Source organism: Meles meles, chromosome 12 (genome assembly GCF_922984935.1).
Source record: "Meles meles chromosome 12, mMelMel3.1 paternal haplotype, whole genome shotgun sequence".
NCBI classification, from domain to species: Eukaryota; Metazoa; Chordata; class Mammalia; order Carnivora; family Mustelidae; genus Meles; species Meles meles.
The window spans coordinates 16419382-16445826 of record NC_060077.1 but is presented as its reverse complement, the minus strand read 5'-3'; the positions used below and the strand labels follow the sequence as shown (position 1 = coordinate 16445826).

At 50.9% G+C, this 26445-nt stretch overlaps 1 protein-coding gene across 1 annotated transcript in view; it reads right to left on the bottom strand.

Annotated features, from left to right (window-relative positions):
* TMEM132B (transmembrane protein 132B) overlaps nt 1-26445 on the bottom strand; it is a 351155-nt gene that overhangs the window by 6865 nt on the left and 317845 nt on the right. Inside the window, exons 6-7 of the mRNA XM_046025794.1 lie at nt 5203-5408; nt 1285-1555 (exon numbers count right to left, since the gene is read on the bottom strand). Of these exons, the coding sequence (XP_045881750.1) occupies nt 1285-1555; nt 5203-5408 (477 nt within the window). The remainder of the gene's footprint in view (nt 1-1284; nt 1556-5202; nt 5409-26445) is intronic.

The following is a 26445-nucleotide window of genomic DNA, read 5'->3' as shown; positions in this document are numbered from 1 at the left end:
CTGTGTCACCACTGGAGAGACCATGTAAGCAAAGTGGGAGAAGGATTTTTAAGGTCTTAAGAAGCCACTGCTTCTAATTGAACATCTAGTTTGCAACTGGGGGGGGGTAACAAACGGAGAGGAACATCTAGTTGGCAGAATTTCTAGAAATGCCCCTCCAAGATGTCCTCACTAATCTCGCAAGCCTGGGAACATGATGATGAGAAATCACTCTTGTGATGATGTTACGTTCACACAGCAGGTCTGCCTTATCACCGAGCTTATCCTGGATTCCCCGGGTGGGTCCAGTCACGCCCGTGAAGCCCATAAAAGCAGAGCCTTCCCCAGCTGGTGGCGGAAGGGAAGGTCACAGAGATTCCACGTGGGAGAGGAACTTGACGCAGCCATTACATGAGAAGTGACCCAGTCCTCTCAGAGCAGTGACTGAACCTAGTAGACAATCCATGAGAAAGTGCGCGCTGCCAACAGCCTGAACGAGCTGGGGAGGGAGTCTCTCCCTGAGCCCCCCCCGCCCCCCGCCCTGTGAGCCCCGCCTGGCTGCCACCTTTGCCTCAGTCTTGTGATGCCCCGAGTGCGGAAGCCAGCCCCACTCCCGTGGACTCCTGACCTAGAGACTTGAGTCAATAAATCAATTCTGCTTTCCGCTGCTCAGTTTGTGTTAATGTGCTCCACGGAATAGAGAAGTCATGCAAAATAGGGCACGTTCAGTCCACGGCCATCAAAATCAGCTTTGGCACCACCCAAAATAGGGCTTTGTTAACTATCAGTGGCAACGCCTTAAATGTTTTACTGAAAAACATGCTGCTGTCTTTCTGCATAATTATTCCATTAAAACGGACCAGAGAAATCGTTTCACCGTTATTCTAATAAAATACAGAGCATGTATCTGTGGATTTAGAAGTTATTTTTCGTACAAATATAGGCTATTTAAAAACTTTTTCTGTCCACTGTCCAAAGTGTAATGTATAGGTAAGTGGTTGACCCTCAGGCTGCACCAGCTTCTATCAGGGATACATGAGGAGTCACTTATCATGGGGGGAAGGTCGGTTCTGCGGAGCATTTCATTTAGCTTTCACTGATGAAAGAAGTCAGGTCCTATTTTTCCCCAATCCTCCCCCATATACAAACATTAATTTACATTAGATTATTAAAGTTGATGAATTCTCTTTGCGCTGCCTTCGAGTCTCTTGCGCGCACGCACACACACCCACGCATGCCCCCGCTCACGCCCGCAGGCCCGCCCACCCGTCGGGGCAGGCCCGGGGGCAGGGCGTCGCCGCGTACCTGCACAGTGGTTATGCCCGGCTCCCGGCCCACCAGGGTCCTGCCGCCCTGGAGCTGCGCGATCCTAGGCTCCTCCACCTTCATGAATTCAGCCACGAGGTCGGTGATGTCCAGCTGCCAGTCGGGGCCCAGCATGTAGCTCAGCTGGCCCACGTCAGGCGCCTCGGCCACGAACTGGGTGAGGACGCGCACCGTGGCGTGCTGGTACTGCAGGGAGCACCCCTTGCCCCTCTTCTCCTCGTCTTCCTCGTCCTCGCTCTCTCGGGTGGGCCTGGGGCACAAACAAACCGGGATGAATGCGGCGGCTGCTGAGGGGCTTGGCACACTGGCCTTCCAGATTGCATGTGACTCTACGGAATCCACGACATGGATTTTCTCCCCACTGTCCCCTGTGAGCCTGTGCGTGCTGCCACCTGCTCGAAGCACGGAAGGCAGCGCCACCCCCGCCTTCAGGGCCCAGTGCTGTAGGACACTCCGACCCACGGAGGCAGAAGCAGTTTCCCATCCCGTGTTCTGGAAGTCTGCAGTTTGAAACTGTCCCCACTGCGGAGGCCATGAGGTCCCAGGTGGGAAGAGCTGCTGGGACCTGTTTCTACTCCTCCAGCCCCGCACAGGCCTGGGCACCTCCCCCACCTCCCCGGGAATGACCCCTGAGACCCCCGCCCCTCTGCTCCCTCCAGGTGTGCGTGAGGGTCACCTTGGTCAAGGTGTGAGCAGGAGAAGCCGGCCCCTGGGGGATGGCAAGATCGTCGCGACCCACTGGGTTGTGACAGTTTGGCACAGGCTCTGGGCTGGCTGACGTCCTCTGCTCCAGATAGGGTGGCTTCCCCGAGCCCTCAGAGGTGGGGGGCGTCCCACCTCCCACCCCCAACCCTGCAGTGTTCAGCACAGAGCGGCTGTGGGGTCCTGCAGGAATCAGGAACACTCTGGCCCATGGGTCCTCGCCTGCCTCTGCCCTCCTCCCACCACCCTATGCACAGCCCACCAGAGAAATCTCATTGGCTTCACTATTCCAGAAACTTCCACTCCAGATGAACCTGTCCCATGTGCTTTGTGAGAGGACCTTGTTTGGTGACCGGTCGGCGAACATCAGGGGACAGGGTGGTGTCAGAAGCAACAGCAGGAGGGATTCACACACATTAAGTCACACCTACTACGTGCTGGGTCCGGCTGGATGCGCTCACGTGACCATGAGAGCTGACACAGACAGACCAACACACCCATGTGACTCCTTTAATCTCCACCCCAGGGAGGGAGGGTGTTTCATTATCCTGATCTTACAGTGGGGAAACCGAGGCACGGAGAGGAGAGGCCATTCGGCCCGGACACACAGCTAGCCATCTAGAAGCGGGATGCATGCCCAGGCCGCCGTGCCCCTCTGTTCCCTCTTCCTCTTTATAGCGAACTCTGTCCATCTTCAAAACGGCCCCCAAACTCGTTCCTATTTCTCCACAGAGACGCCAAGGCCCAGAGTGGTTGGTACGTGGTCTACACAGCCACAGAACAGTGAATTTACAGACTTCCACGTGACTTCTGAACCCACTTTCTTTAAGAGATCCTTCCACCTCCCTGCAAGGCTCCATTGAGAAAATAATAGGCAAACTTTTCGCTGGCACCCATAAAGCAGCATCCTGGGTTTCCCAGAGTCAGGGGCGAGTATCTCTTCTGGCAGGTGAGATGGTTTTTTGTTTTTTGTTTTTTAAGATTTTATTTATTTACTTGACAGAAAGAGATCACAAGTAGGCAGAGAGGCAGGCAGAGAGAGAGAGAGGGAAGCAGGCCCCCTGCTGAGCAGAGAGCCTGATGTGGGGCTCTATCCCAGGACCCTGAGATCATGACCTGAGCCGAAGGCAGCGGCTTAACCCACTGAGCCACCCAGGCGCCCCAGGTGAGATGGTTTTGTGTGGCGAAGGGACATAGGACCAAAACCTTGGAATGACATTTGGAAAAGTTATTCGCAATTTACTTTTCGGTCCTTCTGATTACATCACAGGGGATGAAGGTCTCTGGTACTGGGGCAGGAGTTGGGGGGGCTCTGACGCTTATCCCATACCTGCTAGTTGACCTACACGAAACCATTCTCACACGGACAAACGACAGTATCTATGCAGAATGTAACACTGACGCTTTCTTTTCTTCGTGTTAACTTTTACCCGCTGGCCAGTTTTGACCGTGAGGTCAAATGTCCCTTAAATAAATGAGTAACACTGAAAATAGAGCAGTATTAAGACTATATTATGGGGAGGCAGTATCATAAATGTGCTGAGGAATAAATGAAGTTCCAGAAATACCATATTAATGAAATGGCCCTGTTCTTTTAGGCTAGCATTCTATTATTTAAAAAAAAAAAACAAAAAAACACTTTCAATTTTGAATTAATTAGAAATTCACAGTAAGTTAGAAAATTACATACAGGGAGGCCCCCTATACTCTGCACCACTCCTAGATTTAACGTCTCTCATGATCGCTGTCCAATGCCAGGATCCAGAAACGGATGCTGGTACAGACCACTGAGTTTAACAGATTTCAGCAGTTCAACCGGGACGCCTGTGTGTGCGTGCATGTGTGTGTTTCTATGCAATTCGGTCACGTGAGGATTTGTGCAACCATCATGACAGTCAAGACACGGAACTCGTCTGTCCCCACGGGGAAGCCGGGGGCTCCTTCCCGAACCCATGGCGACCACCAGTCTGTTGCCCATTTTCCGCATATTTGTAAAAGGGGCCATACAGGACGTAAGCTCCGAAAGTGCCTGCAACGGTGTGGAGCCACTAGGTGACTCATCCGTCGCTGCTGCGGGCGTGAAACGGGACAGCCTCTCTGGAGAACAGCTCGGGAGCTTCTTTTGAAACTAACTATGCCCCATTCATATGACCCAACAATTACGGTCTTGGGCACCTTCCCCAGAAGACACGTGTGCACACGGAAACTTGTCCCGGAGTGTCGCAGCAGCTCTGTCCGTGAGAGGGCCCGGCTGGACACAGCAGGAGCGCCTGCCCCCTGCCACAGACAGCTGATTCATCACGCAGAGAGAGGACAAACCACGGGTTACCACTCAGTGCTATGGTTACGGGAATTCTCCATACAGCCAAGAATGGCGGTGGATTCGGGGGATTTATGCTGGATAAAAACACGTCCATTTTAAAAGGTTACATACACGCTGTGTGGTACCGGCCACAAGCTAGACAAAACTCTGTTTTCAAGGGGTCAACTGATGGGTCAGGCCCACCTGGATAATCTTCATGTCCTAAGGCTGGTGGATTTAGAATTTTAATTACCCCCGTAAAATCCCCTCCCAGAAGCACCAGATCAGGGTCTGAGTGAATAACCAGGAGATGGGAACCTTGTTGGGTGTTGTCTTTAGAATTCTGTCTGGTCCACAGTGTGTCACTTCAGACTCAGGACAACTCCCTTCAGAAATAGCATCATCTCCATTGCTAGATGAGCAACAGAGAGGTTCATCAGCAGGCGCAGGGTCACACAGCTCTACATGGGGAAGCCGGAGTAAAAACTCGGTGGCTTCATTCTAGACCCCACAACTTAACCACCACGCCACGGTCCATGGATTTAGGCTGACACCTACAAGCAGAAACCTGAGAATGAACAACAGGGAGGAACAATGGGAAAATAGGGAATAAAAAAAACAAGCATACCCCATGCTAGGTGCTTCTTAGCAGTACAACATGACCCTGAATTCCAGCAGCTACTCCCTGAGGTGGACACTACTCACAGCTCCGGGATGATTTCCGCGTCAGAAGCCTAGTGAGTCCCCAAGTCAGATCCTGCGGAGCCCCAGACCCACACCACTGTGCCGGCGGCAGATGCTGCCTCCCTGGGTCCTGGGCCCCTAAGGGCCTTCTGTCTCCCCCATGCTCCAGGTCCCAGGGGCCTGAGACCACCCCTCCCTCGGCTCCTCACCTCCTGTTGGAGGCCACGGGGATCCTCCAGCCCTTGATCTGGCTCAGCTCCGTGTCTGAGATCTCAATCTGCAGGGGGAGTCTGGGCGCCCAGACGGTGACCTCGAGCTGGGAGGTGAAGTGCTGATGCGTGAAGTTCACGGTCGTGTCCACTTTGCTCTTCATTTCCTTCCCGTTCACAAAAATGGAGTCGCAGTGGTTGGAGACCTTCGGGAGAAGCAGAGTCCTGAGATGCATCAGCAGGAAGATGTGGGACACGGGGGGGCAACGGAAGTTCGTGAACTCTGATTTATTAGACAACAAGACAACCAGAAGAACATGACTCGAACAGAAGGTAATTTGTAGGCACTAATTAGTGACAAATACTGATAAATAGACTCCCGGAAAACCATTCCGTATTACGAAATACTGACAAGCAAAACCATAAACGTAATTTAATGGAGTTCTATAACCTTTGTTGCCTCTTTTGTGTGTTTTTTTCTTTACTTCACCTTTTTTATGTACTCAAACCACCACTAATCAAACCCCAGGTGCAACATATTTTCCTCCCGCATCATATTTGAGGATGCCTAGAAGGTAGCCATATGTTGCTAAAAAAAAAACAAAAACAGAAAACCCATAAGGAGGATCTTTTCTGAAAAACCAAGGAAGCTTTGCACTAGATTCACATCTTTGTCAGAAAACACTCAGGAAATGTGGTGTGATTATTGGTGCCCCATTAAGCTGGATCACTGAGGGGGGCTGCTGTCACGGGGTTTGGCTCCGCACTCAGGGGCTGCCTCATCAACGCGCCCGTGTCCACCGGCTCCTTGTCACCCAATTCCAGCCTCCATCTTGCTTCGCCTCCTCCAGATAAACCAGTAAAATGTGGGTGACGTCTCTCTGGGGCCATCAGGAAAGTGTCATTTAGGTACGGAGGTGGGGAGGGCAGAGGGGGCGAGGGTCACTTCAGGTGCAGGGGACGCACCAACAGTTTGTCACAGAGTCACGATTGCGAGGGGCCCACGATGTGACCAAACTGGCTGAGGTCACGCACTGCTTTTTGGGGTGCAAGCCACAAACGAGGACTTACTCTTGACCCTATCTTCCTCATCGGAGTTAGTACCCACAGCCCAGGCCTCCCCTGAGAGCTCCAGACGCTCAGGTCCAGAGCAAGGTCAGAAACGCCAACTTCCAAACTCCAAGAGCCAACCTCCTTATTGTTTGAGATAAATTATCATCCCCACCCGTCCCGGCACTCACCCCGAGAAGAAGAGTCCTCGAGCATGAATGTGCCCCCAGAAGGAGAAGGAAGAGATGCGCCCAGTTCACTTAGAGGGAAATCGAGGACCAGGACGGGCATGAGCAGCTGGCTGCTGAGCCCTCCCCTGTGCCTCCTGGCCACGTCCACCTGCCGGGTCCCCATGTCCTCAGGCCTCTTTAGAACTGACCAAGGTCACTAATGGGAACATGGGCTGAAATCCCAGTGACAATGACTGGGTGACCCCGGGCTCAGAGAACTGGAGGGCGACGGTGCGGGCTAGCTGCACGCGTGGGGCCCCCTCCCATCCTGCAAGGAGGACTGAGCCCTCCAGGGAAGGAAGAAGAAACACGAGGAACCGAGCAAATCAGCTGTCTTCCGGGGCGCGCCCAAGGGACCCAAGTCTCCGTGATTGTGCCCAGGCTTGTGAAGAGAGCAATCCGAAACAAGATCTTGGATTAGAGCAGAAACAGAACAGAGGAGCATGTCCTTATTGTAAAACCCTGTGATGCCAACATGGTGGCGGGCCCCGATGCCCTTCCTTTGGGTACTCGGAAAGGGCTGGGAGCCCAGCAGGAGCACTAGTGGGACACAGACACCCAGACCCCTGACTGCCGCTGGGCGACCCCCCTCAAGAGAACGGGGCCCCTCACCGATGGCTGTGCTGCCTTCTCCCAGGATCAGCTGGTTTGCACCGGCCCTATAACGTTCCCGATCCCAACCCCTGCAGTACAGACCTCGACTCTCCTGCATTTGTGGAAAATCCTGGTTTCTCCTTGTCCATCGCTACCCACCCACCCACACTCCCACTTCAAAGCACCTCGAAACACGTCCCACCAGTAGGAACACACTTGTTTTGGAAGCTGCGGGGCCTTTTTGTGCATAGGAAATTTTGGAGCTTGTGCAGTCCAAAACCCGCCTCATCTTTCAGGTGATGAGGGATGGCCGGAGTGGAAAAACTTAAATTAAGAAGGTAACAAAGTCAGAGGCCTTAGGAGTTCATTCGATTGCTTTCTCTGGGGACACGCGAGTCCTTGGAAGACAGTATGTGTTGCCATCCTTAATTAATTTGATTAAAACAGCTCAGATGAGGTGAGTCCGTTGTATGCTAAGCACCACACTGCACACAACTTATATCAGATTTATGGACTGTTACATTTGTGTCCCCCCGAAATTTATATGTTGAAACCCTCATCCCCAATATGATGTCTGAAGATGGGGCCTTTGAAGGGCAGTAGGGTCACAAGCATGGAGCGCGGGTGGTGGGATCAGTGCCCCTAGAGGAGGAGACCCGGGGAGCCTACTTCCTCCCTCCGCTCCACCTCGTGAGAATAGGACCAGAAAACGCGGTCTGTAAACCCGAGGGTTGGGGGAAGGCTCTTCCCAAACACCCACACTCTGGTCTCACACTTCCCCACTTCCAGAACCACAGGGAACAAGTGTTTCCTGTTTGTGGACTCCATGCTCCCAAGTGTATCTGCTCGCCAGTATTGCTCCCAATACCGTCTCAGTGGATGCAGAGCAGTGAACTTTGAGTCCCTGGCCCCCGCACGTCCTCCCAGCCAAGGTCAGACGCGCTGAGGCTCCGCCCTCCTGTGCCAGCCCTCGCACGGAGACCTCCTGAGAATGGACACGGGATGGAGCCGGGCAGGGAATGTGCGGAGCTCTTGGGCAGCGGCCAGCGGGATCGGGTTCAAATCCCGGCCCCAGCACGGGGTCGTGGGGCAGCCCCAGGCGAGCTGCTTCACACTTCCCAACCTCATTCCCTCTTTCGTGAAAGAGAGAGACAATCCCGGATGAGTTGATTTGGGGATTTCAGCTTATGGGCTACGTGTGCATGTGTGTTTCCTCTCGAAGGTTTAGTATTGGCTAGTTCAGTGTCTGCAGTGACTTTAGGGAACACAACGTCGGCGAATAATAAGCACAAAGACAGTAGGCACCTCCCATGTGGATGGACCTCAGTGCCTACAGCCCTCTCCTCCCATGCACAGTCCCCACAAAATCTCTGCGCAGTGGGCGTCACCATCCTCACTGCCCCTGCTTTGAATCCGGGGTAGAAGAGAGTACCTCTTGCCCCAGGCTTTGGGGGTATGTGGGCAACAATGCGAGTCCTTGGCCCCCAGGACCACCAGCCCCTAGCCCCATCCTCCCTCCTCCTCCTGCTCCTGTCAGGCCTCTCCAGTGACTTCCTCTCCACACCAGGTAAAACCCAGACTCCCGATGACGGTGTACAGGACTGATGACCTGGACCTCCTCCTTCTCCAGCCCAGCCTTGCCCAACACCCCGTCCCCAGCACAGGCTCCCTGCAGGGCTCCTCCTTCTCGCCCTGGACCTCCCCTGGGCTTATGCCCCTCCCGAGGCCCTTCCAGGACCCACCTGTGCTGAGATGTGCTTGTCGTCCAGGTCTGCAGAAACATTTACCGGGTGTCCACTGGCCATCCAAACACACACCTGCACTTCAGCCCCAACACCTTCCTCCTTCCCAACAGGACTACGATTTTACTTGAAAACCCAGGGCCCCCCATCCATCATGGACCCCGCCAAGCCCCGTCAGGCTACCCCACTCTCCTTGCCAGCGATTGGCTTAGGGAAGACTATATGACACAGTTCTGGCCAATGAGATGTGAGAAGCTCACGTGACCCTGGAAAGGGTCGCCTTGCTCTGAGATGTTCAGGAAGCTGCCCTCCTTCTACCGGATGCTGTCACCCTGCAGATGTCAACAGGGACTGCAGCAGTGATCTCAGAGCCATGAGGGAGCTGGCTGCGGACCAGGCGGACACTGTGAGGATGGAAGAACAGAAGGAGCCCCTTCTCCCGGTCGGGGACGGACCACCGGACACACCCACCTGTCACCACCCAGCTGCCTGCCTTCGTATCCAGGTGATTCACTTTCTCACATTGTTAAAGCCGTTTGGTCCATGGCTTTTTGTGACTTGCCCCCAAGAGCAGCGTAGATCTTATAGGATAGCTGGAATGTCACTCCGCTGAAGATGTCCCTTGAGTCATTTCTCATTTAAACTTGGCACTCCCTCACCTGGTCACTCTGCATCTTTGGGACATTGTTTGCCTCTGATTTACTGTGTGTACGCCTGCATAGACTGTAGTCACACTGTGTCCCTATTGCCTACAGCATGTCACTTACAACAGTCCGATGGCGCATGTCCCGTGGCTCACCTCCTACTGGTTACACTAGATCGTGGGACCTACCCAGCACTGTAAAATTCACCTTTCAATACTTAGCACCATCTGAATGCTCCCGCTGGTTTTCTTGTTCTTGTCTCAGTTTCCCATCTGGAGGTGATCTGCTTGAGAACATGGACCCGTCCCCTTAACTGCTGGGTCTCCACGTGCATGGCACACTGAGGTGCTCAACAGAGAGATACTGGGTGGGAAGAGGGCCCAGTGGGTTCCCCCGGGTGCCCCCATGAGAAGCACACCTGGGCAAGAAGGGGAGGAGGAGCCTTAGACAAAGGCATCATGTCAGTCACATTCAGAAGAAAGAGACAGACCAGGAGGAGAAACAAAGGGCAAAGCTCAGGACGTTGCAGGTCAGAGAGCAATACATTGGATTCCCAGCATGAATGTGGCCTTTGGGCTAGGAACTGAGATGTCTGTGTCATGTCCTGTGTGTGTGTGTGTGTGTGTGTGTGTGTGTGTGTGTGTCGGGAAGGGACAGGAAGACACGACAGCAAGGTAGAGATCAGCCAGCCTCCCACTTCTCTTCTAACTGATACATTCAGGGCTCTCTGAGCCTCCAAAGGAGCATCGAACACCAAATACTGTGAATCCTCACATGAGAAGAGCTGAGGACGGGAATGTGGACGTTAGAAGCAGACGACCCCCGCCATGGTAGTGTATGAGCGTGGGCAAGTTGGCTTGTAAGTGTCACCTTGGGAAGGCTGCCTGCGGAGGTCAATATTTCACTGTCAAATTATACTTTCATAGCTACATTACCTCAGAGTAATAGAGGAAAATGAAAACAGGTTTCCTTGGGGGTCCTGTAAGATGAATCACTTATTTCATTTTCTATTTCAAAAAGAGGCAAGAATTGACTCTGTGTTTCAGCTGCCCTCTGAGTTTGCCACGCCTGTGATCCGTCTGTCTGTCTGTCCCAAGAGAGAGTGGACTGCATGTAAGGCTCCTCTCGCAACCCCTCCCCCACCCGAAGAAAGTGCTAGAAAGGGAAAAACCTACACGGTCAGATAGTATGTTTCCCACAATTCACACACACACACACGCACGCACGCACATAAGGCTGAAGTCCCATATTACGATCAGCAAAAAAAAACTTAAGAAAAACCTTTGATATTCGACAGTCGATCTGGGTCAAACAAATTGTATTTATCACCGTGATTAGCAAAAATGCACTGTGTGAGAGGAGCGGTAGGTGCTCACAGAATATCTATTCTGCCTTGAGTTTGGAGACTTCTAAGAAACACAAAATAACAGCCATCAGGTACTGCTTTCTACGCGCCTAACATGTGTTGCTTTTAAAACTAGATACAGACGTTTACCCATTAAATCCTCCCAATGCTCCACGTTCGAGGTTCTGTCCCCATGGCATGGACGTGGAAACTGAGGCCCAGGGATCAGAGCTGGGGAAGGGCAGGGCAAAGGTTCGCACTTGGCCCCTCTGAAGCAAGGGGGCGTCTCAGCATGGAGCGTAAGGACCTCGGTGCAGCCTGCGTAAGGAGAAGTATGGTCCTGCCCCCGAAGAACGTGACTGGGAAAAGCAAGATCTAAGTACACACGCCAGGATTTTGTACCCAGCTTACGGAGGCTACGTTATGTTCTGGGTCTGTCTAAAGGCATACTTGGTAGAGTCTGTGGTTCACACACCCGTGAAACCACGACCACACTCAGACAGGGGATATTCCCATCATCCCAGAAGACCCCTTGTGCCTCTTTTTGGTCTACTGCTCCCCCTGCCCCTGCATCAGGCACCCTGGATGTGCCCTGCATCACCAAGCATCAGGTATGGATTAGTTCAGACCGGCCTGATCCTTAGTCCTCAAGGCCATGGACAGGGAACGTGAGTAACACTCCAGGTCCCAGACTGGGGTCCAGAGATCAGGGGCCTCAATCAAAGGCTTCCCTCATGACTTCTGAACATCACTCCCCATCATCTGGGGCCAGACTCTCACTAGGCCTGCCAGCTCGGATAGCCATGACTCCATCATTTAGAGAATGCAGCGACAAGCTCAGGGTCTTCTGATGTAACATAACTTTCCTCTGTCTAAGATTCCTCATCTGCAAAACAAGAATAAGTCATCCACTCATTTAACAAGTGTCCGGTTAAAGTCACCTGAGACCTGGGAGCTGTCCTGGGTGCTGGGGTGGGAGAGACAGACAAGCTGAGTGGCGAGCAGACAGAGGACACATCACGTCGTTAGGTGGGTTTGAAAGAAGCCGGAGCCGGTGTGAGCACAGGCAGTGGTGATGGAGGGGTGCTCTAAGAATGTGCAGGGAGCCCCCCCACCCCGGACAGGCAGCATCTGAGCAGAGACCTAAATGAGGTGAGGAGTGAGTCACAAGGATGTGCACATCTCCTGAAAGTGGAGGAAACAGGAAGTGCAAAGGCCCCAAGGCAGGGACTTTCTTGCCATATTCAGGGGCCAAAAAAGAGAGGGCACGTGGGCACAAGGGTAGCCAAGGGGTTGGATGTTACCCGTGCTACGCGAGGACAATGAAAAGCTGAGGAGTCTGGAGCAAGGACGTGGCACGTTCGGGCACGGTTAACAGGAAACCTCTGGCAGGACCGCAAGAAGCGGATACCACGTAGGGTCCACCAAGTTGGTGCAATAGCAACATGAGGGTGGCACTGGTCAGGGTGGGAGAGAGGGAGGTGGCGAGAAGTGGCCCCATTCGGGCTGTGTTCTGCAGGTAGCCCTGGGCAGGATCGGCTACTGGAAATGAGCCTGGATGTGAGAGAGACAGAAAAGCCGGGGGTTTGGTCTGAGAACACGGATGAATGGCATTGCCATCCCTGAGAGGAGGGAAGGCTGCAGGAGAGGCAGACTGGGGAAGAGAGAGGATCTGGAGTTTGGGCTTGAAAATATTAAGTCTGAAATGCTTATCAGACATTCAGATGAAGATGTGAACTGAGAAGCTGGGGGCCGGAGTGTAGTGCTCATGAGAGGGACTAGGGCTGCAGAAATCCCAGTACTCCGAGCCAGGACACTGAGTAACACCCCTGCGTGGAAGCCTCAAGCACGTCAACACTTAGAGGTCACGGCCAGGATGACTGAGTACAGGACACTGAACACACGGGGCCAGTGTGTGACGAAGGGAAGGCACAGCAGAGAAGGCGTCTCGGCAGGTAAGTGACGGAGGTGCTTGGAGAAGTCACAAGGTGCTTGTGACTGATTATCGGTGCTGCCGGGACGTCAAGTGAGGCGTGGACAGGAGTCTGATTGCTGGCATCAGCCATGCAGGATGCCCTGGAGACCCTGACAGAGAGGCACTAGGGAGCCCAAGAGGCAAACACCTCATGAGGGCGGGCTTAAGACAGAATGGATTGGGAGGTCTTTTTTAAGAAGAACTTCTTTAAGGAGGTCTGCCATAAGCAGGGGGTACAGTGGATGAGAGCACCTGTTCGAAGTGCGAAATACAACAAACCACAAAATTCACTTAGCCCGGCACACAGTAAGGGCTCATAACGAGCCCAGTAATCATGATTTCCCTAACAGTAGCGGTAAGAGTGAATCAACGCAGCTGCCCCACTGAACTTCACCAGATGTGCTGGCGAATTGGCTGCAGACTGGACAGCGGTCAGACGGTGAGTGTCTGTGAGTCCTGACCATCTGTCCAGCTCAGATGGCTCGTTTTCCCAACATTCTCAGCTCGAACCCCACAGCCCCTCAGCCCCACACCAAACCCACCAAATACCCACTAGGAGTGTGGATATTGAGGTCAGAGAAGAAATCCTTTGCCTGACCACCCAGGGCTTACGGCTGAGAATGAGCGAACGGAATCACCATTTCCTGACTGAGCATCAAACGTTAAGTCGCTGACAGAAATCTGCATCGTAATACTCCGGCACCCTTGACCGGTACCTGTCGCACAGCAAGAAGAAAACGGACCTCGTCAGGGAGGCTTTTCAATCTGGTCACCCAAATAGGAAAGAGGACAAAATCACAGACAGAAGTGCAAGTTAACAGTTGGCCAACCAATGGCAACACAGAGGGAAGCCTTTTTTGGAAAGAAGGAGTAGTTTCCCAGGTCCAAAGATGGGGGTCCGTGAGGACTTCTCTTACACACTCTCTCGTCCCCTTAGCTGCATGGTGGGTAGATAGGAGGGAGAAAGACATCTCTAAAGATGAGACCTAACAATACTGCATTTTATGACGTATGAAACACTATAGCGTCTGAGACTCTCAGTTGCCGCAGGTGGCAGATTTTACAACTGTCCCCAGTACTGCACGCTTATCCTTTGCCCTCTTGGTGTTTGCAACCTTGATGAGCTGAACCCCAGCAGACCTGAAGACCCATGAGCAATGACAAAGTGCTTGTGATGGCCTGCGATTGAGATATGGGGCTGTTTGTCACGTAGGAGTAACTAACTGACGCACTCGGTGATGACGTGTTGTGAATCTCACCATAGAAACTACAGCTTGTGTCATGAACAATGCACAAGAAGTATGGACAGAAAGTATGGACAGCAGCTAAAGGTTCCTGAAAAGCTACTTACCCTACTATGTGTCAGTCACTCTGAATTTTCTGTCCTGTTCTGTTGCATCCCATTCCATTCCCTCCTCTCAGTGCCATTCCATGTGAGCCATCCCGTGCCATCACTTTTTACAAAATGCCAGTGAGAACCCAGAAAAAGTGGCCCTTAATTTGAAAAATCCTGCACCTGAGCATTGTGGGAAAGTTATTCTCGATCCCATTTTACAGATGAGGAAACTAAGGCTCAGTTAGGTCACCAGGTTAGTAGTGGAGAGGGAGAGCCAGCGTTCCAAGCTCTTTGCTGCCCCAATAGTCTCCTGTCGTGACCTCTGATGCCCTTTCTGTATTTAGTTTGTTCTTGGTTTTCACTTAAAGTATTCTTAAAATAAGAGGCGTGGGATATTCCCGGCTGAATAAAAATCAGAGACAGAATCAAGTCAGCCAGGTCCCAGTTTCAATCCAGAGATGTAGAAGGCTGCAAAGAACACTCCCTCCCACCCTTTGTCAAACTTGAGGAGTTAAAGCGTCTTAAACCCATGGGAGAACTGAGCTGCGGGCCTCCAGACAACCCTGGAATCTGGAGAAAGACACATGCCCACAGGGAGAAGGGGAGGCTGAGCATATGCATCCCTGGGCAGACGCTGCAGGATGCCACATAAGCCAGTAAAGGAAATCTGGGTGAAAATTGTTACAGACTTGCCAAAGACCAAGTAGCGGCTGCGAGTAGGGGCAAGGCCCTTGGGTCTTTAAATGTAGGGGAGTCTGTACCCCCGTGAGCTCTGTGAGTCCCACCAGGCATTTGGGATGGAAGACAGGAGAAGGGCCAGAGACAGCTTCCCCTGGGGGCCACGCTGGGCACGAGTGGAATCCCCTGCATCTAAAGGAAGCAGTCTGCATTCAATTTAAGCTGCTCTGTTAAAAACTCGTCCATTACTCTGGCAAAGAGCCAGATGCTCAGGTTAAACTCTATACAGTGAGAATCTCCAGGACCTAACGTGCACCTGTCAACGTTAGCGGGTCCTCAGATGACACAAGGCTTTCATGAATCGGATGCATCCAGCTCTCTGATATCCTCGTCTACCCCTTCCCTTTGGTTAGTAAGCATTAACACGCCACCTTGGTCATCTCCACTGTCCCTGGAACATTACTGAACTATGCTCCCTAACACTGTGTGACTTCAGAAGCATAACCCGAGTCTTAGCTCCCTCCTCCGCGATGCCATTCGGCCTCCCTTGGCACAAAGCAAGCGTTTGCGTATAAAACAGATCTTCCTTTTCTCGATGGCCTGTGCAAATGGCAGCGGGGCTCCGAAGTGAACAGAGGTAAAACCGCACCCCACCGATGTTACACAAGAAGGGCTCTGTTTTCGTTCATAAGGCGCAGCGTTTGTGATTTCTAATACAAAAGTACGTACGATGCCACGGATGGACGTGAGTCATGTGTGCGACTGACATGTTACACACAACTGCGGAGGGGCGTGGAGTCTGCAGGTCATTCCATTCTCTCTCTGCTTGGAGCGCTCGAGGGAAGCAGGGGACTCTGGGGTGTCCGCTCCTCCGGCTGCTGTCCCTGCCTGCGCCTTCTGTAAGGACAGCGCTGAGTCCCTCCGACAGTTCACGGGCCCAGGGCCGCCCTGGGGCCTCAGCACACTCTTCAGCATCTTCCTGAAGGGGGAGAGGTCCACAAAGCCAACACGACCCCTTTGCCTGCCCCCAGAAGGACTCAGTCTCTGACGATGGCAGGCAGATGCTTACAGCACATTGTGCAGACAAGTACCGACTTACACTTCACCGGGGAGGGGAACAGCCAATGATCAGACGCCCCGTCCCTACCGCGTACGTGTGTGGCTGTGTATGTCAATGTGAGTACACGATATTCGGGGCCGAATCCATACAGGTGAATCATCAAGAGTTAAATAATCCTGCAATACAGCTTCGAGCCCTCTGGGCCTCTAGTACGGTCATGAAGACAAATGCAAACATCAGGACCGAAATCGAGTAGCGATATCTGCGTCTCCTGCCACTGGTACAAGCTGCTCACGTATTCAACAGAAATGGGTACTAATTCTCCTAGAGCACTCTGGGAGAAAACATCCAAGGACTCTGGCTACAGGAACCTTGTATCCATCTCTTTTATCTTCACATGCTAAGACCTGCCCTATTCACGCTTACTTCTCTGCCCTCCTCTATTGGAAGGCAAGGCTTTTGAGGACAAGCATGTTGTCTTATTTGATTCTCTGCAGCCAGGATCGTGGCCTGAGGCCATGAGAGAGACTGGGTGGCTGCCCATCTGTGAGCCCTGCCCTGCCCCCCACAACCTTCCAGCCAACAAGCCCTCAGCAGCTCCGTGGTCCTACCAAGGCCCCTGCCCTCAGGAGCCTCCCCTAGTCCTCCCTAAACCAGGTCTGACCACAACTTCGCACTCAGTCACATTTCTTTCCGTCCATTCTTTCTCACGCAGGCCAGTCTGGCTTCCCGAGCTGGACCACGCCTGGGAGGTACCCTTTTCTCATCTCTACAAAGCAGTCAGTCTGGAGCCAGCCGTACCTGCTGGGCTGTCCAGGCCTCTTGGCCAGTGCACACCTTGGGGCCAATGGGCAGAATGGAGGCCGCTGAGCTTCTGTCCTTCGCCACCTAACACACGACTCCATTGCCGAGCCCTGAGGTCCTGGTGCTGAAAGAGACCTCAGCGATTGTCTGATGATGCCTCACACAGAGATGCAGCCTGGGGGCGGGGGAGGGGATGGCGGGAGGGGGTGGGGGGTGGGGAGGACAAATCCATCTTAATGGCACAGAGAGTTCACGCAAGTCTGGGGTTCAAACTCAGGCTCAGTGAGGGGCCAGTGATGCCATATGGCGGGTTCTGGGGAGGACTCTGAGGGCACAAAATGAATCCAAGGAATTTGGATTCCGTCCCTGGAAGAGGTCGAACAATCACCTATAGGGTGGTCAGGCCTCTCTGGCTTGAGTCCACTTGAACTACAAGGAGGGGCCGCTGGGCACGGGCAGCTGAGGTGTCCAGGACACCTCCTGTCCAGGAGGGCCCACTGACCGCCCCCTCTTGTCCAACTTCATCTCCTGCTTTGGCATAGGGCAGAGCACGATTCCGGCGTTCTGCTTACTGGGCTGCGCCTATGTAGAAAGGAAAGAATTCTAGTCCTTTCACACTAGGAGGAAAAAAATCTCTTTCCAAATCATATTCAGCAAGGTTTGAGCCCACCCTCCCAAACAAGTGCTTCCGAAACTTTCTTTGCCCCTTAAACCAAACTGCACCAGCAAATGAGGCCCGAGGTGATGATTTATTGTCAAGTTTAGCATACGCTTATCTGCGGAATGTTTCCATGTTCGCATCTTGTCCCTTGACACAGGGAGATTTTAAAAGCACAACCAACGCCTGTTAGTTTAGGAAGAGATCCAAACCCTTCGTTTTCATCAAACGGTGCCCCAGAAGGGATTAGGAGCTGTTGATTGGGTGAAAGCCCAGCATATGGCCCTGTCCAGCCTCCTGCGCCCGCTCCGACCGCACTCCCGGAGCCTGCTGGAGAGAGACGCCGGTAATTAGCTGCCATTGGCACGGATGCCAGAGTCACAGGCTTAGGTGTTCGGGGCTTGCACATCAATTAGTCACATAAAAGAAGAGCATTTTGGCAGGATAAGCATATTCTCAGGGGAACGAGAGGGTTCATGCTTTCCAAACTTATTTTCAAAGCACTTACTTAGGAGAATTTCTCTTAGAGCAGAAACTTTTCTACCAAAAAACACTGTGAATTATGAAACCTGGGTGGATAAATCGGCAGCTGAAAGATTTTATCTCTAAGACTCCAGGCGAAGGGAAAACATAAATGCAGAAGACGGTCTTAGCCTCCAGTAGCTGCGGGACCGAAATGTACAAGACAGGGTTGTGCAAGGTCCGAGCCAGGAAGCGCCAGCGGAGACCAGATGTGCTTGCGGCTGCCAGGAGAGGGCTGGGCGCCCCAAGTCGTATTCCCAGTGACCAGCTCCGGGGAGCCTGGCCTGGCTGTCAGTCACAGGGGTTAGCAAGCAGTGTCTCGCAGCGCGGAGTCCCCAGATGCACCCCGATGGCCTCTGTGTCCGTCCCAGCATGGCCTGGGCTATGTGACATTCTGAGTATCAAAACTCTGCTCTGGCCAGCCCGAGAAGTAGCCCCATGGTGAAATTAGAGCAGTTCATGAAACGACTCAGCTTTGTGGAGCCCCCACTTAACATCCGGGGCACATAAACGTAATCGTACCTGGTATACTGTCCTACTCTTTCTCACTGATACAGCTAATTGGCCTAATGCATTTCTCGTAGATCTCAGTTCCCATGCAGTTAGACCGTACGTTACCCCCACGACTGGCCTGGGATGGAGCTGCAGGGCATTTGCTCAGTAACAAAACCCCTCCCGGACTTGGGTGGGGGCGGGGGGATGACCCAAACGAGGAAGAGGTCGTCTGCTGTTGGGGACTGTGGCAAACTCAAGGGAGACCCCAAACCCGAGGCAAAGGGGACAGTTCTCCTCCCTGGCCTACCACTGCCACACAAGAACCCTGGGGTTGCATCCAGAGAGCCAACTTCGCAAGAGAAACAGGAAATCCAGGGTTTTGGTAAAACTGACTAGTTTTTGAATGTCAGCATTTAAGCACATATATTTTACAAAGTACTTTCCTGGCCAAACAGAGCATGTCTTGAGGGCTGTATCTGCCTCAGAGCCTACTGTTTCATGGCCTCTGGCCTAAGGACATCCAGATAGACAGCTGACCCTTGAACGATACAGGTTTGAACTGTGTGGATCCGCCTACATGTGGCTTTCCCCCATCAATACAGTACGTAGTGTGAATGTATTTTCTCTTATGATTTTCTTAACAACATCTTACTTCCTGGGGCATACTTAACTGAAAATAAATACAGCGTAGAATACACAGAACATACAAAATATGCATTCATCGACTATTTACGCTATCAGTAAGGCTTCCCGTCAACAGTAGTCAACAGTAGACTATTTTAGGATTCAGAATTCTACTGTGCAGGAAGTGGGGGGCTTGGTGCCCCTCCCCCGGTGTTGTTCAGGGGTCCATGGAATATGATGGGATGTCAGTGGTGCAGCACAGGAAGTTTTGATTTTGGCTCGCTTTCCATGCAACACGTTGAATTTTGAGGTCCGTGCGTGGCTTCAATAGACCTCATGCTTCAATGCTTACTAAACCCTTTCTCAGCTCTGCAGACTCTACCAGAAATAGGAAACAGGTTCATCTCGCTTGCCAGTGCAGATCGGCTCATGGTGGCTGCTCTAGGGAGCTCTGTCTTGGGGAGGAATCTGGGCTCTCTCCAGAAGGAGTGCTGGAATTGATTAGTGATGTCCACATGGGCAAGGCTAGGAAGTGGTATCCCTGCACAGGTTTTACTCATTCTGTATTATTTACATAATATTTATGTACCCAAAGTTCATTTTACCCAGTGCACTTGAGAAAGGCCATTCAGCCTGAACCAGGGCCAAGCGCAAGCTCTAGAATCAGAGCTGGTAAATCCTGCAAGATTCCTAGTAGTGTTCTCTCACTCAAAGAGGTGTCCAGGAAGGCACATGAGAAACCAGCCGTCCAGAGGAGTGACCTTCTGATACACAGGCTGTCTCCACACAGGGCCGTCTACTGCTCTATGCATAACTGTGCCCAAAGGAGAAGGAGCTGGAGTGTAACCCAAATATTTATTAAATGTTAGACACGAAGGGTGTCAGGAACTCATTGGTACATTCCTCTCTCTCTTCCTGGGAACATATGCCCTGGGGAGAGATACGCTTGAAACTCTTGATGACAGAAAGTGCTCCGCTGTTCAGCGCATGAAGGGATGACTTTATTAAGGCAATTGCTTGGGGCTGAGGTCTTTAATTTTTAAAAAGAGGCTGTTACGCTGAGGTTTAGAAGTGGTCAAGTACATGAAGCACATTTGGGCTGGGGGCTTGTGGAACACTACCCCAATGCTGTAGGAGGAATGGAAGTGAACAGAAGAGCTTGAAATCTGAGATTTTCTTTTAGCATTTCAGGTTCAGCCTTAGATGTCTCCATGGCAAATTAATCCAAGAGCTGTTTGGAAGATGTAATCAGTAAAGAATGAATAAATTGACTGTGTGACTATAAATGATCTTTTACTGCTGGAAACCCATCTTCCTTGAAAACGGAAGGGATAAGAGTCCGTCTGTGTAACAGACAGCTGAATGAGCCGTGCCGTCCACTCTGAGAAATTCTGTTCCTTTGTTTTCAACTGAGACAGAATTTATACTTCCAGAAGCTGCAAAAGGCAGCATTACTCTCCGAAAGTCCATACTGACCCGGCCATACACATCCACAGAACGCTGATAAATTGCTCATGCTAACTTCCCTGCATACTTGGGGGAAATCGGTGAGCTTCTCAGGTGAGCTTCTCAGGTGACTCCTTTCATCTATGGCTGTCATGTCGCGTGGGTCCCTGTGTCCTGTCGTGTGGGTCCCTGTAACTCTTGGCTGGAAAAGGCGTTCTAGCCCTTCTTTGTGGTGCTTCTTTTTATGTTCATTGGCTCCTGACATGAGTGAATTTCTCTACAGACATTTGAAATGTTCAAGAGAAAAAGAGGGCACATTTGTATCACTGGGAGACAATTAACTTCATCTCAGGATATGCTTAACATAAGTCCATTTGCAGAACATCCGGGGAGGGGAGAACCCACATGAATTTATACACACGAAGAGCTCGTACGTCAACACCTAAGAAGCGCCTGATAAATGCTAGTTATTGGTATACACAAAATCGGTCTCTTAGGCTCATTTTGAAAAGCAGATTCCCCAAGATTCCCCAGAGTGATGGTTGGGGTAGGATTAGAACCCAGGCCCACCAGACCCCAAGCCTGCCCTTGCTCACAAATGGCAGCATCATCGTTGGCACCAGTGAGCCCCTCGCCCCACAAGCCTGCATCTGCCGTCCACTCAGAGAGCACCTGCTCTGTAGGGCCAAGCTCGGTGCTGGGTGACAGGGAGGCAGCGCGAGTGACATCAGCCAGGTCCCACCCTGCCGTGGAGCTGGCAGCTTGGGGATGAGGACAGATGAATGAACCAAGAAACCGACATGTTATAACTTGTCGCCCAAAGCAGTGCCCTGCAGTAGCATTCACTCAGGCCGCACACATGGAAAGGACGTGAGTGGGAAGATGTGGACTGTAAGGAAAGACCAGCCCACGTGGGGTCCTTTGGCCACAAGGGAAGGCGTCCCTCACTTTGCTCCGCTGATGGCTGACAATTGCTGTGAATGAGCTCCCCAGACCATGGGAGGTACTGGGGCTGGAACGGAAGAACAGGGAGCCCGTCTGTCTCTCCCAGATAACCATCACAAAACGTCTTCTTACACTGTCACTGTTAACTCACTGAAGAAGGTCCAGACTCGGCCACAGTGGAAACACACAGATTGGAGCCCTTGCGCTGGGGCCCAGACCCACAACTCCCCGAGAAGGATCTGGAGAACGGGAGCTACCCTTGCGGTGTTCTCTGAAGCAAATCCACTCTCAGATTAGCAGGGAAAAGCCTGAGCAGGCAGCCTAATTCCCCGATGAGCTGTGCTCGCCCAGCGTGGTGGCGCCGACACAGCCCTGAGATTCCAGCCATTTCTTCTCTCAAACCGAGGGACTGACCACGTAGTGATATTTGTTTCTTTGGGATATTATCTTTAGAGGTTTTTGAAGTTCATACATTCAACGGATAATTGCTGAGGGCCCACTGTGCGCAGGGGCTGTTCTAGCTGGGAGGGGATCAGGCACAAAATGCCCTATGCTCCCGGGGCCGCCAACCCAGAAGGTGTAAAGACGAGCGTGTCTGTTGTTTACGTACAGCTCATGCGGGCACCCTCCCTGATCTGGCTCCCAATGTCTGATCTTCCCTCCTCCGACCTGCTTACCAGACATGTTACATTAAGACAGAAGAGGGGTTCTAGCCACATTCATTCCTAAGACCAGATGTAGGCCCCCATGGATTTAACAAAAAGTACACAAATTTAGGAGAGTAAGACATTACCACAGAAGATGACGTGACGGAACGTGGCCCAGCTCCCTCATCTGAGATGCCCCTCTCAGGCTGTGTGCAAACACCAGGGACCAGGAGAGATGTGCCAGAACTAATGACCCAATTCCTTGTTGTGTTGGGAAAAAGACTTTTATACCTAGGTTCACATCACCATGTAGGACACACACAAAACCAGCTTACGTATCCCCGCCCAAGCAGACGTCTGGGAACATCAGGAAGGCTTCTGCTTCTAAAATCAAGCTCAGGGTCAAGGGGACTGGACATTCATCAGCCAGGGGGAGTCAAATCAGATCTTGTTCCCTGCCCTGATTAGTATCTACACCCCAGAGAGCTGGCATTCTGGCAAGTCCATCGCTAAACCCGGCTCATGTTTATATGACAAACGCTTCGAAGTAGAAGCCTCCCTTTACCCACTCTGCTTGAGACTGATTTCGTAAGGCACGGATGGGCAACGAGCTTACTCTTGAGTCTAAGACAAGGTTCTGCGGCTGCAATTTCCCCATCTGTTTTGGAGTTGAGAAACTGAGCAGCATGAATTTACAAACCTCTATTTAAACACAACAACAGAAACCCAACAGAGGTGGCCCAGAATGCTCTTACCTCCCAACCTATGAAGCCCTGGGAGTTTCAAGATATTCCAAAACTTTCTCCTTCCATAGAAATAGCTTCAGAACACTGTATCACTAGGAGGGCAGAACCACGTGATCAGCTCAATAGACACAAAAAAAGCTTTTGATAAAACCCACCACTCCTTCATGTTGAAACACTCAACAAACTAGGAATAGAAGGGAATTCCTCAACATGATAAAAGGCCAAAAGAAAAGAAAAGAAAAGAAAAAAACACAGCGAACATTTTACCTAATGGAGACAAAGTGCTTTCTCCCAAAGATCAGAGAAATGACAAAAATGTGTGTGCTTACTACTTTGATTCAACATTTTTTCAAGATTTATTTATGAGAGAGAGAGAGAGAGGAAGAGAATGCCCGAGGAGGGGGAGAGGCAAAAAGAGAATCTCCAGGAGATCCCCCACTGAGTCCAATAACTCAACATGGGGCTCAATTCTAGGACCCTGAGATCATGACCTGAGACAAAATCAAGACTCAGATGCTTAACCAATGAGGGCCACCCACGTGCCCCTCTACTCAACATTCTACTGAGATTCTAGGCAGGGCAATTAGGCAAGAAAGTGAAATAAGAGATTTTCAGATTGGAAAGGAAGAAATGAACTATTGTTCTTTATAGGTGACACAGTCTGGTATATAGCAAATCCTAAGAAATCCACTTAAAAATGGTAAACACTAATAAACAAACCCAGCAAAATCACAAGGTATGGGGTCAATATGCAAAAACCAACTAAGTGTCTCCACACTAGCAGGCAACAATTTGAAATAAAAAACCAATAAATGAAAAAAACAAAACAAAACAAAAAAAACCAAACAAACCAATAAATGATCCCATTCACAATAGCACCAAAAGAATATGATACTTGGGGACAAACAGACAAAAAAAGAAATGCAAAACTTACACTCTGAAAATTTAAAGTATTGTCATGAGAAATTAAAGGCCATATGAATGGGAAGCTATCCCACGCCCATGGTCAGAAGACTTAACGTTAAGATGGTAATACTACCCAAATCAATCTACAGATTTAATGAGAAACTGATCAGAATCCCCAAATTCCAACTGGTCTTTCAGTAGCAATTGACAAGCCGATCCAGAACCGCATATGGAAAGTTAAGGGACCCAGCAGAGACAAAACAATAAAAAAAAAAATTAAAAAAATAAGAGAGCTTGAGGGTTCACTACTCGCAATTACAGAACTCACCACAGAGCAATGGTAATCAACGGAATGTGGTACCATTGTAAGGAGAGACTTAGCGTTCATTGGAATAGAACTGAGAATGCATAAATTAAATCTTACATATATGATCAATTTCTTTTTGAAAAGGGATGCCAAGACAATTCACTAGGGAAAGAACAGTCTTTACCCAAATGGTGTCGGAACAACCGGATGGCCATATGCAAACCAGATGAATTTATGTACTTAGCTCCCGTGATGCACAGAAATTAACTCAAAATGGATCATAAACCTAAATATAAGAGTTAAAACTATAAAACTTTGAGAAGAAAACATATGAGAAAAATCTTTATGAACTTGGGCTAGGCAATTATTTCTTATACAACAGCAAAAGTATAATCTGCAAAAGGAAAAAAAAAAGACAAAAAAAACCAGATAAATTGGTCCTTGTCAAAACGAAAAACTTAAACTCTTTCAAAGACCCTATCGTAAAAAAAAGAAAAAAGAGCCCAGTGGTTATGAAAAAGGCAAACCACAGACTAGAAGAAAAGACTTGCAGATTCCATAATGGGTAAAGGACCTGTAACCAGAGGAAGAAATCTCAACATTTAATAATATACAGCAAACAAGCCAATAAGAAAAAGAGGCAAAAGATTGGAACAGCCATTTCACCAAAGATCGGTGGACGGCCGATGTCACATGAAAACTGTCCGACATCACTCATCTATAAAGAAGGACAAGTCAAAACGAAAATGGCATCCACGTACTTACCCAGTGGCTGGGCTAAAACTGCGAAGGCTGAGCATCCCACGTGCTGACAAGGATACGGAGGAACTAGCACCCTGATGACAGGAGCATAAAATGGCCCAACCACTTTAGAAACCATTTGGCAGGTTCTTAAGAGGTTATCGTACACTTACCAAATGATTCCATTTTTTCTAATCCAAAAGCTTATGTCCAGACAAAACCCTATACGAATGTTCACAGCAGCAAGAGTGGTGACGGCCAAGCACTAGGAAGACGCCAAGGGCCCACCAATGGATGGATGATCTGTGGTATGGGCGTATGGCGGACTGCCACTGGCGGTGAGAGGGCGGGGCTACTGATACACAACCGCATGCGTGACTCTCAGATTCACTGTGTGGGTGTAAGATGCCAGACACAGGAAGAGAGCACACTTCCTACAATCCCATCTATACAAAACTCCGGACAAGGACGATCCTTCTTCAGGGACAGAGAAAAGATGAGCATTTGCCTGGGGATGACTGGAGAGCTGGACAGGAGCGGCACATTACAAAGGGGCATGAAGAAAGTTCCGGGGTTGAGGACATGTTCACTGTCTTGAGTCTGGTGATGTACGACCTGGAGCGTCAAATTTGTATATTTTAAACATATGCGGTTTGCTGTTTATCCCTTATACCACCAAAAGAGGTTAGAAAAATGGTCACGTGTGATAGCAGCCTCCACACTCAGCCTTCGTACCTAAATCCACTCACACCCGTTGCGTCCTGCTTTGGGTAAGTGACCCCATTAACTACTAAAGTTTGTGCAAATTATTTGAGTTCTTTGGGAAACCCAGTGAATCTGATTATGGAGCTGATACGCTCTGCTCCCCACCAGGGCTGCCGGGCAGGAGTTCAAATTGTGAACTGGGCACCACAACATCAATGAGGGTCCCTTTCCCTCCTACTGAACACAAAATAAAGGTGTCTCCAGGAGGCCCAGGCCCTGCCTGATATCGAGACACGTTCACAGGCCCAAGACTCTAGCACCCACCCCCCGACTTTGGACCTGAGCAGGGCAGGATGGAGAAGAGCGCACAGGAGGCGCCGGGAGAGGAGGGCAGGAGCACATGGCCATGTTGACGGAGGGAGCGAGGCAGGAGGCCCGCGGCCCCCTCTGGCTCATTCCAAGATTTCTCTGCATTACGCAGAAACAATTCCAGAATGGTAGCTCTTAATTGGAGAAGCCAGAGACAGAAAAGAACAAAAGAGCTGATTCACATTGAAGTCACAGTGGTGCTGATGGGAAGAAAGTGCTGGAAAGGCCACCCTGCCCATCCCCCGGCCAATAGGAAATGCTTGCCCCGTCCCCAATTAGGAAGGAACAATAAAAGTCCTAATCTCGGGCATAGAGAAGGACAAAATCGGGCAATAACAGCCAAGCTGCCTGACAACTTATTCTTAGCTGCCTGGCTCCTGGTGGTGGGCAAAGGGAAGGAAATTTATGCCCAGAAATAGAATGGCAGTGTTCTCTGTAGGAATTTTTGCCAGGCATTGCTGAGAGAGAAAGAAATCGCCTTAAGCCTCCTTTGGATTTCTCTCTGTCTCCTTCTAAATAAAATTAGGATCAGTCTGAGAGCTACGTGGAAGCCTGTCGTAGCCACCACCAAGGACCCTTTTGCGAGAAGTCAGTGCACAGAGCCTCGTGAGCTCCTCTTCATCAACACCTGCGGGGTCCTGACCATGTCCCCCATCCCACCCCCATCTGCGACC